This window comes from Pleurodeles waltl, chromosome 5 (genome assembly GCF_031143425.1).
Source record: "Pleurodeles waltl isolate 20211129_DDA chromosome 5, aPleWal1.hap1.20221129, whole genome shotgun sequence".
Lineage (NCBI taxonomy): Eukaryota > Metazoa > Chordata > Amphibia > Caudata > Salamandridae > Pleurodeles > Pleurodeles waltl.
Window position 1 is genome coordinate 1,812,042,581 of NC_090444.1, and position 18,393 is coordinate 1,812,060,973.

The 18,393-nt window shown below is 43.9% G+C and overlaps 1 protein-coding gene across 1 annotated transcript in view; it reads left to right on the forward strand.

Annotated features, from left to right (window-relative positions):
- LOC138296834 (exportin-5-like) overlaps positions 1-18,393 on the forward strand; it is a 723,294-nt gene that overhangs the window by 616,816 nt on the left and 88,085 nt on the right. Inside the window, exon 26 of the mRNA XM_069236301.1 lies at positions 3,600-3,659. Within this exon, the coding sequence (XP_069092402.1) occupies positions 3,600-3,659 (60 nt within the window). The remainder of the gene's footprint in view (positions 1-3,599; positions 3,660-18,393) is intronic.

Here is an 18,393-nt window from a genome sequence, read left to right on the forward strand (position 1 = left end):
TTAGCCATATTTTTTTAGTGTGCCCTTTATGCACCATCGCTCACAGACTAAAACATCTTTTCCTTAGTTCTGCACATTCATGCTCTTATCCATGATTGTATTCATAATGCCTCCATCTGTTAATTTTTCTGAAAACTTAAGAGACTGGCGATGGAAGCTTTCAAAAGCAATGCCATGCATTTAGCTGAAACTACCTTTAATATTGGTGATCAGGAAAGAAATGCTGACTGGCCTTTAAAAAAAATAAAAAATAATAATCTAATCAACCATCACCGGGCCTTGCAGTAAAATTCTTCATGAGGATCACCTCAGCTTAATTTCTATCACCAAGGTACCCACCTGAACCACTCACAAAATGACTTGCAAAACATTGCTCACCTCACAAAATGACTTGCAAGACATTGCTTACTCAAATTCTGTTTTCAGCTGGGTTCTTATGTCTTTTATGGAGTGATGATTTTGTTGAAGTTATGCATAACATTAGCCTCTGTACCTCTGCTTAAAAACAAATTTCTTGTGGTATTTAACATAGTTAACCTAGTTAAGTATACCCTGCATCTTTGAGGATAGTTTTGATTGACACCAAGATGTGAGGTCTGAGCATTTTGAAGTCTACAAGAGCCAAAACTGGCCATGTCTGGTTCCCTTTGCATGCAGACAAGATGACCCTCCAGGGGTGTGGAAAATATCTACTTGTCCATGGGACAGGTTGCTTCTTAAATCTACTTGCCCTGTGATAAAAACTACTTGACCTTTTGGTGCCATGTAGTGCGGCGACAAAATATGGCAGCAATGTAATTATGTAAGACTTCTGATAATAGCCTCTCTGATTATGCCAGGGCCACTACTATAGTAGGACTTGAATACTTGCAATTTCAATCTATACTATAGCAATTTCTTTATTTTGCCACCATTCCGCGGATCTACATACTGGGGCTGGAGGAAGCCGTAAGCAATAGTTCCAGGGCTGGAATGCCTTTTGAGTCTGCAAACCTACTAAACTTCATGTTTTAAGGATTTTCAAAAGCTCTTCTTTAATCTTTTCCCATATTGGGAAAGGTTGGAAATTTACTCCTGACAATGGTAGAAGTAGAAGTTCTTCCAGGGTTGCGAAAAAAGTGGTTGGAGGGAAAGTGAACTTGTAAACTCTCAATATATTTTCACATGAGCAAATCTACAGATGCATATTTGCTCGTGCTAGAATACAGTTCACAAATATTTCCTAGAAGTACGATTTCCTGGTCTACTTCTGTAAGTGCTTGTGAATTCATGAAAGCTATGATGCATACAAAATAGTGGCTATGCAGGTGGTTCGTACCTCCTTAAGTATGCATATAAAAGTATTGTTCATGTAGTATGCTTTCTCCTGCCAAGGGTGGCAACCGGTACTGCACCCAACCACTGGTGCAATCGTGTTGGTTGAAACAACCAACCTCAATCAAGAAGAGATTATGTACCAGGGCACACCAACAAGTCCAGTCTTTAATGTGCTTGCAAATCAGCGCGTAACACGGGTGTATAATGCGTCATGAGGATTTTATTTGTCCACTGTCATATGTTTCCAATCAAAGCAACAGGTAGTCCAATGAGAAAAAACAGCCGACACGTGTTTCTTCAATATGACTTCCTCAAGGCCAAAGTAAAAAGGCTGAACCAAATTACACGGATTCTGGCAAATATCCTGGACATACTGAGAGTCCAATGTGAAAAGTGTACATGCAGCGTATGATATGCTCATATGCAGTACAGACCTAAGACCTTGTTAAGTCGTGGTAGTCCTGTTACATCCCACGTTTGTAAACGTGGCAATACGGATATAAATTCATGAAAGCCACTAATTCAAAGACATATACAATGGGTGCACGTTTGTGACTTTCTTAAAGAATTGGGTCCCTAATTAGGTCTGGTGTTAAAAAAGACATTTGTTTTTTTTAATTAAACTTCTATTTCTCTCTCTATCTGCTGGCTTTACTGTGAGTGATTTCATTCTGCTCTTCCACAAGGAGCATATTGGCACACAATATTTTGTTCAGTGCGAGGAACTACTGTGGCAATCAGTGGCATAACAAAACTGGAAGGAGCTGCCCTGCAGAGAACATGGAGGCCCCCTCCTGACTCACTCAGGGCAGGTGCTGTGCTGAGGGGGGCCCCTGGAGGCAGGCCGCAAGACCTTTGTTATGCCTCTGCTGGAAATGTGTGCTTTTTGAGACCAACAACTTACTTTTTTTTTTCTTTTTGCCAGTGTTTGTTAAAATGGTGAGGGCCTGGCAGCTCCCACAACAATAAAGGGTTGCAAAAACCATGTCAAAACAAGACGAGCATTGACAAAACCAAAAGACTCACAAAAAATGTTGGATCGGTTGGCTTTGCCAGTGCTTGTTTATTTTAATGCTTCCCATAATCTTGTTGAAAATGGCTACACCAATTTTCCATTAGGAATATTTTTTAGAAATACAAGCATGCATCGATATATTTTACTAAATGACGCTTCAAAGAAATAGCACCTAAAGTTTCATATTAGAGAAACTTTTTTTTTCTACTTTCATTTCTTTAATGAACATTTTAATTTGAAAGCAAAGAATCATCACTCTTGCTTGCAAGCTTCTGCAAACATTTGCCTCTAATCAGAGAGCATTCTGGGAGCATTATACTTATCCTCATATTGTTAAACTTTTCAAAACGTGTGTACACTTTTTTTAAAAAAAAAAAATTCTGAGCCATTGTCAGTATTGCAGTGTGACCTTTAAATGTGTATTTACAGCGCTCACCCTAATAATGAGGACTTTTCATTAATGAACCATAAATACAAGCTCGAATTGCATTCACATTTGTTCACTCACATTACCTCAACTGCAGACAGTTCCCTTCTCTGTAAACTGGCATTCAAAGGGTTTGTGCTGCAGGGGGTTGGGCCTACTTGTCCCAAGGACAAAATAAAGATGAAAACATGTTGCCCTTGACCTCAAACAATATGTCCTGCGGGCGTCGGGCGATAGGAATTCCACATCCCTGCACTCTCTCATCCCATGTAGAAATGAAAGCAGTTCTCAAAAGGAAAAAAAGCCTCCTCACCTCAGACAACTATGAAGTAAATTGAAATATCCTGGTATTGGTATATCGAATGATATTCTGAAAGTTGTGGGCACACTGAAGATTCACACGAGTACCCGAGGTATGGTCATTTCCTGCTGTGGTACTATGTTTCACCAGAATAGTTGCTGAAATGTTTAGGTCAGTTTAGCCCATCGTAGCAAAAGTGTAAAGAATTTAGGAGAAACTCTGGTAATTTCAAAGCTGAAACATCGTCATTCGCTGCTACTGTATGATCTCACATGTTCCGTCAATGTTCTATGAAAGAAGCCAAGAACATGCCTTCAATAACTAAAAGCTTACAGTCTACTCCGCTGATGGCAGAGGTTCTACTACATATTGTTGGTTCTAACGTAATCTGTCCATGAATTCTGCTGATTAAGCTATCTACTTATTGAGGAAGACACCACAATAGAGTATAGTATTGTTTAAAAACAATGCACCATATGCAGTGATCGTCTTCAGTAGTCAAGCGATTTTCACTTATGACTTTACTTATATTTTTGCAGCGTCTTTCTGTGTGTCCGGTAAAGTTGCAGACGTCCGTGTTTTGAATGGAGAAAATGATGGTAAGTATGTTGTACTTTCAGAGGTTAGCTGTACGAAAATGACAGTTTGATCTATATGAGAGCATTAACCCATTCACTGTGCCCTATGATATCTGCTGTTTTCTTATAGATTGTCCATGTTTCGATTTGCCATTTCTGTTTGTGTTTTTTTTTTTTGTTCGTTTTTTTTTTTAGTTTTTTTCCCCAGACTTTTTAGAGGCATTTTGAAGTATAAATGAACTAGTTTATGAAAAGATCTTTCCTAGGTATAATGTTTGATATTCATACTCATTTATCAGTTTCTGATGTGATTAACAGATACCGACTGAGTGGTAGTTAAATTAAATGGTGCAATATTTTGGCAGGATAATGCCAGCAAGTTACAAGAGAAAACCTCAAAAAGAGTTAAACTGGAAATACCCATTTTATTATGGGGCACATAAGTAGAGGCAAAGTGGACAGAGAAAGGAAGGTAGTTCCGAAGATAGACAGAAAATCAGATTGTATAAGAACAAGAAACTGAAACACAGACTAAAAAGGTTGGGTGGGAAATACAAATATGAATCCAAGGCGAAAGTTAAGGAGGGGCATTATAAAACATTGAATATACGTAGCGACAGTACAAATAAAACTTGCATCAGGCAGGTAATTGAACCCAGCAAATGATATAGATTGGGAAAAATTTGACGTGGCAAAAGAAGAATTGGAGATCAAGATAAAAGAGCGCTTTGTGAATATTTCTCCAGATATCAGACTGGATCCAGTAACTTAAAAGGAATACTCCTGCCTGTTGGTATATGGTGTCATCAATGTTGTTCCGCTCCAGAAGTGACATGTGGGGCCACATATAAATGCCACTGGGTGCTCTGACTTCAGATCCTTTCTTTCTGGGCCTCCAGGCAGGGATTCTCTTTTTACTCTTCTCTTCTTTGAGTAATTTTATCCTACATTTCTTTTCCAGTGTCCAAGGAATTTCCTCTCCCAAAATGACAGTGTTTAAACCTTGTAATGATTGTTGCAAACAAAGATCTAGGACATAGTCACAATTATCTAAGGCAGATCCCCATGAGTTATGCCAGTGGTGCCTTGGGTCGGAGGACGACTCCAGGGTCTGTGCTGATTGTGCCCAGATGAACTAGAAGACCACAGGGGTCCATGAGGAGAAACGCTACGTCGCCAAACAACGAAAGACACTACACTATGACTGATTTAAATTAAAGTTGTGTACCCATTGCTTTAGTCATTCCTGTGGTAGGTCCTCATCATTGTTGAAGTCGTGGGTTAAGTCTAAAAAAAAAAAAAAAACAACACAAAGTTGAATTGGGAATTGACCCTTTCCTGCCACTCTTGGACCCTCTAAGGCACTTGGGCAAAGCCATGTTGCTGGCCTCCAGTTAAGAAACAAGTGGCCCGTTACCACAGACTGGCTCTAGGTGATCTTGACTTTGACACAACACCCTACGCTAGGGAGCTTGGTGTTCTGTGCGTCAACCAGTAGGGCCAACCTTGATGCCTTTACCAAGACTTGTGACCAGGAGCTTAAGCACATGGACACTTTTGACAAGCGCTTGTTTTCTTTAACTAGTCTTAGCTTGGAATCTATTAATGCCACCTGCCTTCTCAGCTGCTACAGGCATGCTTAATGGGATTCAGTTGGTCAAATCCTGCCTGAAGTGCCAGAAGATCTACAGGCTCAGCCCATACAAGTCAGCAGGGATGCAGCAAAATTTGTTGTATGGTCTGACCTCGACACAATTGACTGTTTGGGTCTTGCAATGGGCTCAAGTGTGGTGCTTTGATGCCAGCCTTGATGATCTCTGCGGGCTTCTCTAGCGATGTCCATTCTTCTTTAATAGACATGCAATTTGATGGCTATCACCCTTTTGGTGATAAAAGTGAACTCTATCCTGGAACACTTTAAGGAGAGCTGTTCCACAGTGCACAGATAATTTCCTCAGCAGTTTTACCCCTTTCATGGCCATGCTTGGGGTTTTCATTGCCAACGCCAGTCTCCTCCACTGGCACAACAGCCCTCTCTGCAACTTTGTGGCCTGGGATGCAGCATCCATGACAATTTTGAGGATATCTGGGACAAGTTTAGTCCCTCGCTCTTCCAGTAGCCAGAACTGCAAAAATGCTTTAGTGTGTCCTTTGCGAATTAAACCCACCCTTTAGGAGGCAGGATCTGAAATTTCCTCCGAGGAGCTATTGCTTTGGACTAATGAGTCTTTCCTCTTGTTAAGTTGGGCTACTTCCTCCATTTTCTTTGTACTCTGCCGCTCCTGCTACTCCAATCAATCTGGCTGACTGAGGAATACATGTCTATTTTGCAGCAGAAAATGCAGGTCCTTTTGACCTAAGGAGCCTTAGAAGGGGTCTATCCTCTGAAGTGGGGACTGGATGTTAATCCTCTTATTTCCTTTTGCCAAAGGACAGAGGCCTTCCTCCTATTTTAGATCTCCACCCTCTGAACTCCTTCCTGTGGCAGGACAAATTCAAGCTTCTCATGCTGGTCAGGTCTTGTGTGCCCTGGATCCTCGGAGACTGAATAGTAGCATTTCCATTTTACCTTTTTGCAAGTCCACAAGCATATCCTGCTTTTCATAGTGGGCCAGGAACATTTCCTGTTCGCAGAACTCCTCTTTGGCCTTACCTTTGCCCTTGGGTGTCCACAAGAGAGGTGGTAGTGGTGGTCTCAGTGCACCTTCAGAGGATTTGTGTACCAGTCTTTCTGTTCCTCAGTGACTGGCTGTTAAAGACTGGCTCACCCGAGGCAGCCGACGACCATGTCCAGATGATGGCAAACCTCCTAACATTATTGAGGTTCACTATCATTGTGATGAACTGACACCTGACTCTTTAGCAGACACTCCCATGCATCAGAGCTATCCTGAATATGGTGCAGTTTCATCCCATCCCTCAACACCCCCACCCCCATAGCGGAGAATCCAAGACATTCTGCTATGACCCGGATGTTTCAGCATCTGTCCTGGATCTCAGGGATGGTGGAATTTAGGTTACTGGGGCTCCTATGTTCCTGCTAGTCCAACACACCAGGTGGTACATGCAAGCTCCTAAGTGGGATCTGGAGTTCCAGTGGACCCAGCATCAGGGGAGCCTGTCTGATTGCATCCAGGTTACAGAGATTGCAATAGATCAGCAGTAGTGGCTGCTAGACTGTGATTGGACCAGTGGCAGACCTCTCTCCTTATCCCACCCTGAGCTGACAATGGTTTCAAATGCATGACTACTGGACTGGGGAGGCAATTGAGTTGAGGTGGTGATTAGAGGACTCTGGTGTCCGGTGAAACTTTCCAACACATCAGTCTGGTGGAGCTGCAGAAGATATGCTTGGTGTTGATGGCCTTCCTACCATCTGCCAAGTGGAGGCTAGTACAGGTTCTCACAGACATCACTGCCATGTGGTACTTTAACAAGCTAGATGGAGAGGAGTCTTTGGTTCTGTGCTAGGAGGCCTTGTACCTCTGGAAGTGTCTGACGTGCTACTGCATTTATGTGATAGAGACATCTAGTTGCAGATTCCTTACCTGATAACTTCCCCAGGCATCAGTCTGGATCCAGAGATTTTTCTCGACCAGTACCCCTGCGAGCCAGTAGGTGGCTTTGATTGGCTCTGCATCTGTTGGCGGCAGTCTGACACAGCTGGCATTGGCATTGGGCCCCACAGAGCTGGAAGGGGCCGATTTGGTTTCTGCGCCGGTGGCCTCGGCTCTGAGGAGTGCCCATGGGTCCATGCTAGGATTCATGGTGGCGTCTGTCATACCACCACGACCTTCTCCGATGCCAGTCCAGAAGCTGATGTTTTGGCGCCACCTGTGTCCTCGGGCAATACCATCCCCATTCTCTTTGCCAAATCCGACATGGAGCCAGGTGGGTGTTGTACGACACCAGCAGGAGCCTTGCCGTCTAATTTTGGAACCTGGGCCCCTTTCTTGTGGGCTACGTTACGATGAGAAATGGGGAGGGGTCGCTGGACCCTTTCGAATACCAGCTCCAAGACCCTATAGACTGGCGTACGGACTTGAGTGAAGCCGATAGAGTAGGTACTTCCCCAAATACTGGCATGCTTTCTCCCCTTTCTGTGGCTATGGAGGAGGGAGCATCATATTCTGTGGTGGTGCGAAGAGCAGCTGAGGTCCTGGACCTTGAGTTGCCTTTGATGGCAGTCAGGACTAACCTACTGACAGAGGTGCTTCAACCTAGAGCTTCGTCTTCCGAACACCTGTTCCCCTTTAATGAAGCACTTACGGATGTCCTACTGGATACCTGGTCCGCCGAGCGCATGACATCTTTGGAACTTCTCAGGGAAGTCGTGGTTACTCAGATCCCAACCAACTCTCTTATTTCCAATATGATCTCATATACAAATGACAAAGACAGTATAAGTTTTATATAATGTTTTAATAAAACGACTGTATTTTAGATATTAAGGCGTGAGCCGCAATAACCAGAATGATACAACACAGTAGGATTGTAATAGTTACCAGGAGAGTAAAACATAAAAACAAAGCTATCATATTGTCAAACAGTTTCTACTCTCCCTCTGCTTGTTCTATCTAGAGCACAGCATGTTAAGCTTCTAGCTTGCCTATTAGAATCACTGTGGAGACATCAGCCCTCATACCTGAGCAAAGACCTGTGATCTTGGTTCAGCATCTGCAACGAGGCAGTCAGCGTCAAGTTGTGGTTCCCTGGTCGGAATCTCCCTCTTGCGTGTATTGGGACCAGGAAGTGATTTTATAACTAACATGTCATCGTGATCACAAAATGTCCCTACGCAGGAATGCCAAGTCTAAACTCTTACCACGTCTATCGGCAATGTACCAGACTGTATCCTTGACTGAAGCACAGAGTAAATATGTTATGGAGAACTCCAGTGCTGAAGTAGGCAAAACAGTGTGATATGAATAAAAAACAACACCGTAGAACTGGCTATTTGAAAAATAACAGTACGAAGCCTAATAAAAAGCATGTAGAGCAAAGTACACAGAGGCTCTCAGCTGTCAGCAAATGAATAAAATTTATTCAGGGCAAAGTGCACAAAGGCCTAAAGCCTGAAGCTAAAGCGCAATGAATACGTAAAACTAACCACACTACACCCTCCCCTTGTCGGTAGCAAGTGGTTCCAATAATATAAAAGGATGCCCTAAATATAAACAATACCTAAAAAAAAATTAAAAAAATCGACAAGGTGAGAAGACAACAAAGTCATAAATTTAGGTAACATGTGATCATAAAGCCAAATTCAATATAGTGTCAATTTCGTAAAAAATCCAATCGTCAGATAGAAGCAATAGAACGCAGGAGTTCCTCCACTTCGATATATGTCAATATCGGAAGATCCACGCCACAAAGTACCATGGAGCAGGTGTGATCCAAAGCCCCAAAACCATTCAGGGCAGCACCCCGTGCAGGGCCTATGAAAGAGACAATACCATCTTCCTCCAGGAAGGGAATCTCATAAACTGCCTCACGAAGCAAACGCATCCGTAGTGCACAAGTCTGGGACTGAGCCCTAATCGGGAACATCAACAGATCAGTATCGACCATTGGAGGGCGCTGCAATGAGAGACAGAGAGCCAGTGCATGTTCAAACGAGCACCAAAGGCATCGAAACACGGGTTGCACACAATCCAAAACCGGTCTGAATGAGAGAGACCAGTCGCACTCCAAATGTCCCAGGAGTGTCGCTCCAAAATGCTGCATCATGCGTTCACGACACAGCTGCGCTGATGGGAGCAGCAATACAGGATCTCGTCGTGACGGGACAGCCATTGCGAAAAAATAGCAACAACAGCAAGACTCCAGCCAATATAGCCAAAGTAATCGGGAAACCCCCAAAAATGCTTCAGAAAATAGAATGTATAGCCGAAGGTATCAAACCGAATATGGAAGAGAAGGTATGAGCAACACCAACGACTTTGAAAAAATGTGCAATACCAGCAGTGCTGCATGCATTAAATATACGTCCCACAAGTTCACCGAAGTGATTTGGAAAGTTAGTATTCAAAAGGGAATGTATCTCCGCCGATGACCTTGCCACCTGAAGTGCGTAGGTCTCGCTAGCAGATGTAAGGGCCACATGCTTTTGAAACAATAAAGCTTTTAGCCGACTCAACTTGTCGAAATCAACCTTGGAAGTAGCAATATGAGGCCAGATGTCTGCTACCTCCCTAAATTGAGTGGGGGGAAACACATTCCCGCAGCACGTAACGGCCTTGTTGACAACGACGATGTAAACTATTCCGGCACGCATGCCACAGCAGCGTTCGCTGTTAAGAACAATGTAACTGCCGTTAGAAAGCACCTGGAAAGTGTTTTTAATAACCGGGACTGGAACTCCCTTCAGATAACAAGCTAAGTTAGCAATCGAAGCGTTACACGCCCCGTGCAAGGACAGCTGTTTACAAACCATTGAATGGCTGACAGAAGCTTCGCATTCGCTGCCGCTAAGAAAAACCTCCTTCAAACCTTTAACACACCTGTACTGAAATGGAAGGTCCCACACCTCGTGTATGTAACTGTCTCCCAATAGTTCATATCTACCCACCGGAATGTGCTTCAAACACGAAGTAAATTGCAAAGTAGAGATAGGCAAATTAATAACCCCATGGATCAACCATTCAGCTGATGGAATCTCAGCTACCGTGAAAGGCAGTTTCTCTAATATCTCAATATTTAACATAACATATGTCGCTTCCTTTTTAGCCATCAGTTGTTGTTGACTAGTCAAATTAAAAGAGATAAAGATCTCTCTGGCACGAACGTGCTGCCATGGAACGCGACCCGCCTTCAAGGTCTGAAGAGTCCAACCCAGCTGCATGATGGACCGCGTCTGACTCTGCCCATGATATAAAGAAGACATGTCCGATTTAATAATGTCAATGGCAGAGGAAACAATGCTGTCAATCGTGTAAACACGTTCAGAAAGGGTATGCATGCCATTATCAACAACAGACAAAGTCTGCATCAGATTTTCTTGATCAATCTGCCTCAACCGGGCTGCAGCCTCTTGTTGTGAAAGCTTCCAAATCTCATTATAAACCTCGTATAAGAACCTTTTCTTCCGTGGTACTTTGGGACCTGACAAAAAATCTTGTAAATCAGTATTATTAGACAGTAACATGAGATGTGACTTAACTGCATCCAGCGTGGATGACTTCAACCATTGCTGACAAAGCTTCCCCACACTGTATGTAGTTATAATATCAGCATGTTCTGGTGAAACGTAACGAGGGTCTGCCCTACTAGTCCTGAACCCCCCTGAAGAGGTGACAAAACGTTGATGACACATATTAGTGTCTACAGGCCATAATAACCACCCGCCTGGATGTAACGATGAAGTGTTAAGCGTACCATTCTGGACCCAATGTGTAAAGTCACTGAAAGTAGCATTCACATAGTGCTGCCAATTTTTTAATTTAGAAGGGACAGGTATACTAGGCAAAGTTAACTCCCTAATCGTCGCTTAGCCCAAACAGCTAGTCTGTTGTACTGTGTCATTGAGGAAAATCATCTGCACAGGGATAATACATGCTCTAAATAACGTGTCCCTGCCTTGCATTTGCCAATTTTTCGTACCCCAAACACTTTTCAAGTCAACAGTTTTGAACCAGTATTCATATCCCTCGACCGACAGTTTAGATACAAACAAATTGGAATACAGTAATTTAGTATCGGTCAATAACATTTGCTTATTAGAATACGGTGTAACTTTAAAATAGTAGGACCTAGCATTACGTGGATCATGCCCAGCAAAATATGCAAATTTTTCATAATAAGTTTTTGAACTCCCTTGTGGAGGAGTCGAGCAATGTTCCCATTGCACATAATTAAACATGGGCTTAGGGCTACTAGCTTTATGAATAAAGTGGTGTCCATAATAGTTGTAACAAAACATGTCACCATGATTATCTCTAAACTGGTAAGCATCTTCATCGTCATAGACAGTATAATATTGCAAATCCGTTAGCATAGAATCTACTGTCTTCACATCCCAATCATCAGAAACAATGCCAGGTATAACAATATCATTCATTGATAATTTGAGGACATACGGTATTTGAATCAATTCAGTGGGACCATATATATCAAACATTACTTTATCCCACACAGTTCCATCCGGAACTGGTATAGCAGAAATGTTCACTGTGGACAAGTCTCTTCGAACCATATGAGACGAAAAATGTGGTTTTAACACAGTCTCCACGTGCTCAATGTCAGATCGATCAGGAAGAAAATGACCATGTATTATCAGAAAAAAAGTAACCACAAATCCCAACCATAATAAAATAGTCATCACGGCCAAAAACAGCCAAAAATAGTTCCAAGGAAAAACAAAATATGTTTGTTTAAGCCATCCCAGCAGCCGTCGTGGACCGTGGACAGAAGACATCGAAGACGAGGAGCCGGACCCATCATTATCAGCGTCGTTGAAGCAGCCAGAAGCAGTTCTAGCAAAAGGTGCAACTGTGAACGAAGAAGCAGATGGAGGCTCTCGCCGTGGCACGCTATAAACCACATGTTCAGAAACGTCAGTAGAACGTACAGCAATTTGATCACAAGATTCCATATTAATCGCCGTCGGTGGAACAATCGCAAGATCATCATCCACCCTCCCCAAGCTCGGAGAGGAAACGGTGTCGGTGAAAATCACCTGCAGCGGGACCTCTTCCCCAGTAGTGAGAGGGATTCCGGAACTACTGGGTGTCCCTCTTGGTCTGCTGGTCAGAATCGGCCACATGTTGTAACTTGACATTATCAATGGAAACAAAGCGATTTCCTTTGGCCCCTCGCAGCGGCGGTAAAATCACAGTTCTCGTGCCGCTTACCCCTAACACAGGGACAGGTTCTCGATAAGAAGGACCAAATTCTTTTTTAACTGCGACCTTTTCACGCACTAGATCCCCAATCCTGGGTATCCAACCAGTAGGTGTTACTGGCTCATCCTTAATTCCTGAGGCGGCAGCACTGGCAGAAGAGTTAACTTCAAGGAATTGTTGTAAATCCTGCAAAACAGTGACACGATCATTTATGTCAAAGGGCGTATCTGCCGCCTCCACACCAGGACCATCTAGATCAGGAACATACATTCGTGTTCCAAACAGGCACTCATATGAAGTACGACCCCCCAGTGACCTTCTCGGCAAGTTATTAAGTGCTCTCTGTACTCCATATAGGTGAGCTAGCCAACCACGACCCGTACCTATAACTCTGGCCGTTAAGGACTGCTTTAAATCACGATTTAAACGCTCCACAACAGAATTTCCCTCGGGATGAAATGAAGACGAGAATTGGAGTTGGACCCCCAACGAAGCCATGTTGTCCCTGAATGCCTTAGAGGCAAAAGCAGGGCCCTGGTCCGAATGAAAAGCCGCAACTGCAAATATATTGACAAAGATGCGCAAATCTTTAATAACAGTTTGAGCGTCAGCCGAGCGTTGTGGCCATACCCATACAAATCTGGAGCACGAATCTACAGCAACCAATATATATTTGTATGCACTATCTGGTGTCAGCGGACCACAATGATCCAAGTACACACACTGTAATGGTTTGTTTGAAATCAGAAGGGGCGTCTGCTGCGGGCGTCTAGCCGACGATGCTTTAATTTGTTGACAAACGTCACAACAAAGGACATACTGCTTCGTCTCTTTATAGAGACCAGACCACCAGTAACGAGCCTGTAAAAGTGAAATTGTGGCAGCCACCCCAGCATGTGCAGAAGCCACCCCCTCATGTGCTGCAGAAATCAATCGAGGTCTCTCAATTTTATTGGGAATTTCACGTACACCAATGCCTGGAATTGTAACAGTAGCATTGAGCGCACCATTCAAGCAGTAACTATATTTTGAAGGAAATCCTTTAGGAAAGGGCGTGCCATCAGCCGTAGCTTTTATGGCAGCTGAAATTTCTGTGTCTGGTTTGGAACTCGAACGAGTCACTGCGGCCACAGTCGCAACAGCCACTGCCGATTTCGCGGCTTCATCAGCCAAAGTATTCCCAGCAACGTGTATTCCAACGCGCTGGTGTCCAAGTGTATGCACAACATGGACTTTAGGAAGCGTTTCCTTCAGATCCGCAACCTTACCCCACAACATTTTATGCTTAATGGTGTTGCCTTTAGAATCTCTGAACCCATTCATCTTCCAATAGTGTAAATATTCGTTGAAAGACTGCACACAGTAGTAGGAGTCACAGACCAGCAAGGTTAAAAGTGCCGGATCCGCGTGCTCCAACGCTAACAATAGAGCTTTGAGCTCAGCCAGCTGTGCCGTGCAATCTCCCAAGGTTTTAGTATAAGTATGTCGGGGGCAGAACACTTCCCCCTCCATAGTGCCGCTCACCACCGCACATGCAGCAGAATACTGTTGTTTAGTCCCAACCGCTGGTTGCGCAGAGCCATCAGTATACATGACCACTTCATATTGGTCAATAGGCAATGTACCAGCAGGAACAGGGTATTCTATTTCGTATTGAAGAAATTCTTGAGTCTGCAGTTTAGGGTCAAATACATAATCTACATCAGTGGCTGTCAAAGACGTAGCCCATTGTATCCATCGCGGGTGTAAAGCTTTCGAATTAGGAACACTCGCTTTTGTAACAGCCTCTAAGGCCGGAACCGGGGAAACAACAACTATGCGTTGACCCTGGGCCAGCGGTCTTTCTTTAATAATAGCCATCTGTACTGCAGTGAGAATTTTCTCAGTTTGTGCAAAACGTTGCTCTGCAGCAGAATACAAGTGAGACTTGTATGCAATCGGGACAGTCTCCCCTTCATTAAAGGTGACATAAGTAAACCCAACAGCCCCAGGTATCACCCTGATCACTAAATGTGTCTTATTGTCCCGTGTGTGTAAGTGTTTAACTGCTAAAAGATCACTCTGTAATTCTCGCAGTATGTGTGTATGTTCAATCGTCCAAAATTTACTCGAAAAATTCGGGCGAATCAACTCGTATAAGGGTTTTATACGCGTTGCATAATCAGGAATGTAAGTTCTGCCAAAATTCAGAAACCCCAACAATGACTGGAGCTTCCGAACCGTATTAGGAGGCTGCAATAAAGCACATTTCTCCAAAAAATGTGGCGCTAGGCTCTTGCCCTCACTCGACAACTCATATCCCAGGAAAATGACGCTGAGGAAGGCAATCTTTGATTTCTTAAAATTAAACTTATAGCCAATATCAGCAAACCCCACAACAATGCGCGATACGCGCCTTAGATGTTGCAGAATCTCATCATCTGTCAGATATATGTCATCAACATATGATAATGCTTCAGGGTCGAACTCATGCAGCATTTCAGTTACACGAGCCGAAAACAGTCCTGGGCTATTCTTATACCCCTGAGGCAAACGACAAAAAATTTTCTTAGAGCCAAACGCACTGAAACAGGTATAGTCCCGACTCTCGGGCGCTATATTCTGGCAGAAAAATCCATTCGAGATATCCAATGTTGTTTTGTATTTTTTACGCACTATATTATTCATAAGCGCTGCGCTATGTGAATTCTGTATTGCATATGTGCGTGTATGACTATTCAAATGTCGGTAATCCACCACTATCCTATATGAATGGTCCGGTTTAGCAACCGGAAACAAGGGATTATTCATCGGCGAGACACAGGGCTCAGTTACACCCTGATACTCCAATTGTGTAAGAATTTTTCTAACCGATGCCCTAGCTTCAAATTTGATAGGATATTGCGGTTGTGGCTGAGGTTCCCCCTTTATCGGAATTACATGATAAGGTGATTGTCTGTCCCACCCCACGTTATTTCTATACAAGGCGGGAGCCTGTGCTAGAGCCCATGATTTACTATAGGACTCCGCGAGTTCTCTCGGAACAAGTGGTGAGAAGGAAGGTGTAATAACCTCCTCCCCAACTGGACAGTCGCGAACAAAGTCAGGTGGCCAATCTTGTTCGGCCAACAGAACATCATATGATTTTACCACATGGTCCCAAAAAATGGCGTTTATAACACGGTCAATGTCCCCTTCCAATCGCAGAGTCACTTCATATACTCTATCAGGATCAGAGACACGCATATCCACCGTCTCGACTTGTATGAAGTCATCAGTTGCTTTCACCTCCAGATGCTCTAGAAGACTCCGGCGAACTATTGTGACCTCTGCCGCGCTGTCTAACAGTGCTAACGCCCATGTCTTGTTCGTCAAGAGAACTCTCTTCTTGAGCGGCATGTCTAACTGAGACAGCTGCCACTTTCTTCTTTTTAAATTGCTGTCTGTTGCAGCGGTTTCTCTTCTTGTTTAATAGAAACCTCCGCTGAGCGTTGTGAATCCTGTCTCGGTTTCACGTACTCCGTCCTCCGCTCTGACCGCCCACCTCTCTCACTTCTCTTTTCCGAGGAGTCCTGAAAGGAACGAGATTGGCGTGTATCAGTATATTGATATCTATCAGGCGTCTTCAAAGTATCCCTATTCCTGAGATTATATTTATTCTGTGGGGTCTCCGGTTGCGGAGACTGCCCACCATCTTTCTTCGGTGTTTGCTGTTTCTTTTCCCAGCGCTTTTTCGAACCCTCAGGTTGTTGCTGTTTAGCATTTTCTTTATTATTTTTACCCTGTAACTGGGGTTTTTGTGGTCTAGCCCCTAGGCTATCACGACCAATACTAGAATATGTTTCCGCTATTATTCTCGGAAGCTCCCGCTCCTGATTAAGCAGCGGTACATCCCGAAGACGCATACGCACTGCTAGTGCTACTGCCTCTCCTTTGAGATTACTCAAAATAATAGAAGAAACTGTGGCAAAATTGCCCAGCAACTGCATGCCCAAATCCAAGGCAGGGGCAGCCCCATATTCATCCTGAATCTGCTTAAGTACGTCTGGTAAATTAGCTAATGTCGGTGTACCGTGTGCCGTAGTGTAGAGCGCGGCAAACACCGTGCCCCAGGTATTACAAAGGTCCACCGGAGGAACCATCCCGTACGGCAAACACATCGTCAAAAGTCTGTTTATCCTGAGGTCCCGTATGGGGAAATACTGCTTCCAGCGTATTAATTTTTTGCGCCAGCCAAAACGGAGTCTCCTCTCGTTTAGCCGGTACTTTACCCATAACTGAGTGTACAGTGGCCGGATTAATACCCGGAACCACAGCCTGTGGGTGCGCTGGAGCAGCACGCGCTGCAGTCGTATTTAATGTCTGCATCCCAAACTGAACTAATCGTCTATATGTAGCCGTTAATTCTGTATATAAACGACGAACTTCAACCACTGCCAATTGAGCAACCGCAGGATGTGGTGTATATGTAGCCAATAAAGGCCAGGTAGGACCATCATTACTCAGTGGACCTAGCCTAACTTGTGCTATTGAGTGTGGGAGGGCGCCATCAAGCCAATTATGGTGTTCTTGATAAGATAGAGGTATTTCTAAATAAGCGTAAGCCCTGTATTGTCCAGGGACATTCGCAACTGTGTATTCGTGAAAAGTATTTGTTCCCCCATCCACTGCTGGAAATGCGACCCAAGAATAAAAAAGTTCCGTTCTATAGGCTGCATGGGCGTCCACCACAAAAGTGACTGGACCCCCCTGGACTGTCAGTCCATGTGTCAATAGATGTCCCTTGAGCGGATGTCGCATATTAATTGCTATGTTCACAACATTAGGATTCGCCATTATATTTAAAAAACGGCTGCAGGTCAGAGAAGGCACACCAATATCGGGGTTTTTTCCTTTCAAAGTTCAAGCTTGAACAACCAACCACTAAGCAATAGGAAGCACCTACGCCGTGGCGGCGGAAACCCTCAGCCCCACGGACGTCTCCGTATACGGAACCGAGGAGTCAAAATATATATGAGACCAAGAGAGTCAGTCGGACCTAATCATTAGAGCCAGACCAAACGTTGGCGGCGCCGTGTCGCGTGGGCTCTCATTATTCTAAATGAGACTACTGGATTCCTAGGTAGCAGGATCGATAACGGTGTGGGGGACTGAGTCTGACCCACGTGTAAAGAACTCTGTCACCCTAAATCCGGTTTTTGCTCCGGCTAACTAGCAGTGCCTCATTTCTCCCATGTGGAAGGAATGATTTGGCAGCCGAGCGCATGACATCTTTGGAACTTCTCAGGGAAGTCGTGGTTACTCAGATCCCAACCAACTCTCTTATTTCCAATATGATCTCATATACAAATGACAAAGACAGTATAAGTTTTATATAATGTTTTAATAAAACGACTGTATTTTAGATATTAAGGCGTGAGCCGCAATAACCAGAACAATACAACACAGTAGGATTGTAATAGTTACCAGGAGAGTAAAACATAAAAACAAAGCTATCATATTGTCAAACAGTTTCTACTCTCCCTCTGCTTGTTCTATCTAGAGCACAGCATGTTAAGCTTCTAGCTTGCCTATTAGAATCACTGTGGAGACATCAGCCCTCATACCTGAGCAAAGACCTGTGATCTTGGTTCAGCATCTGCAACGAGGCAGTCGGCGTCAAGTTGTGGTTCCCTGGTCGGAATCTCCCTCTTGCGTGTATTGGGACCAGGAAGTGATTTTATAACTAACATGTCATCGTGATCACAAAATGTCCCTACGCAGGAATGCCAAGTCTAAACTCTTACCACGTCTATCGGCAATGTACCAGACTGTATCCTTGACTGAAACTTGAAACTTTCCAACACATCAGTCTGGTGGAGCTGCAGAAGATATGCTTGGTGTTGATGGCCTTCCTACCATCTGCCAAGTGGAGGCTAGTACAGGTTCTCACA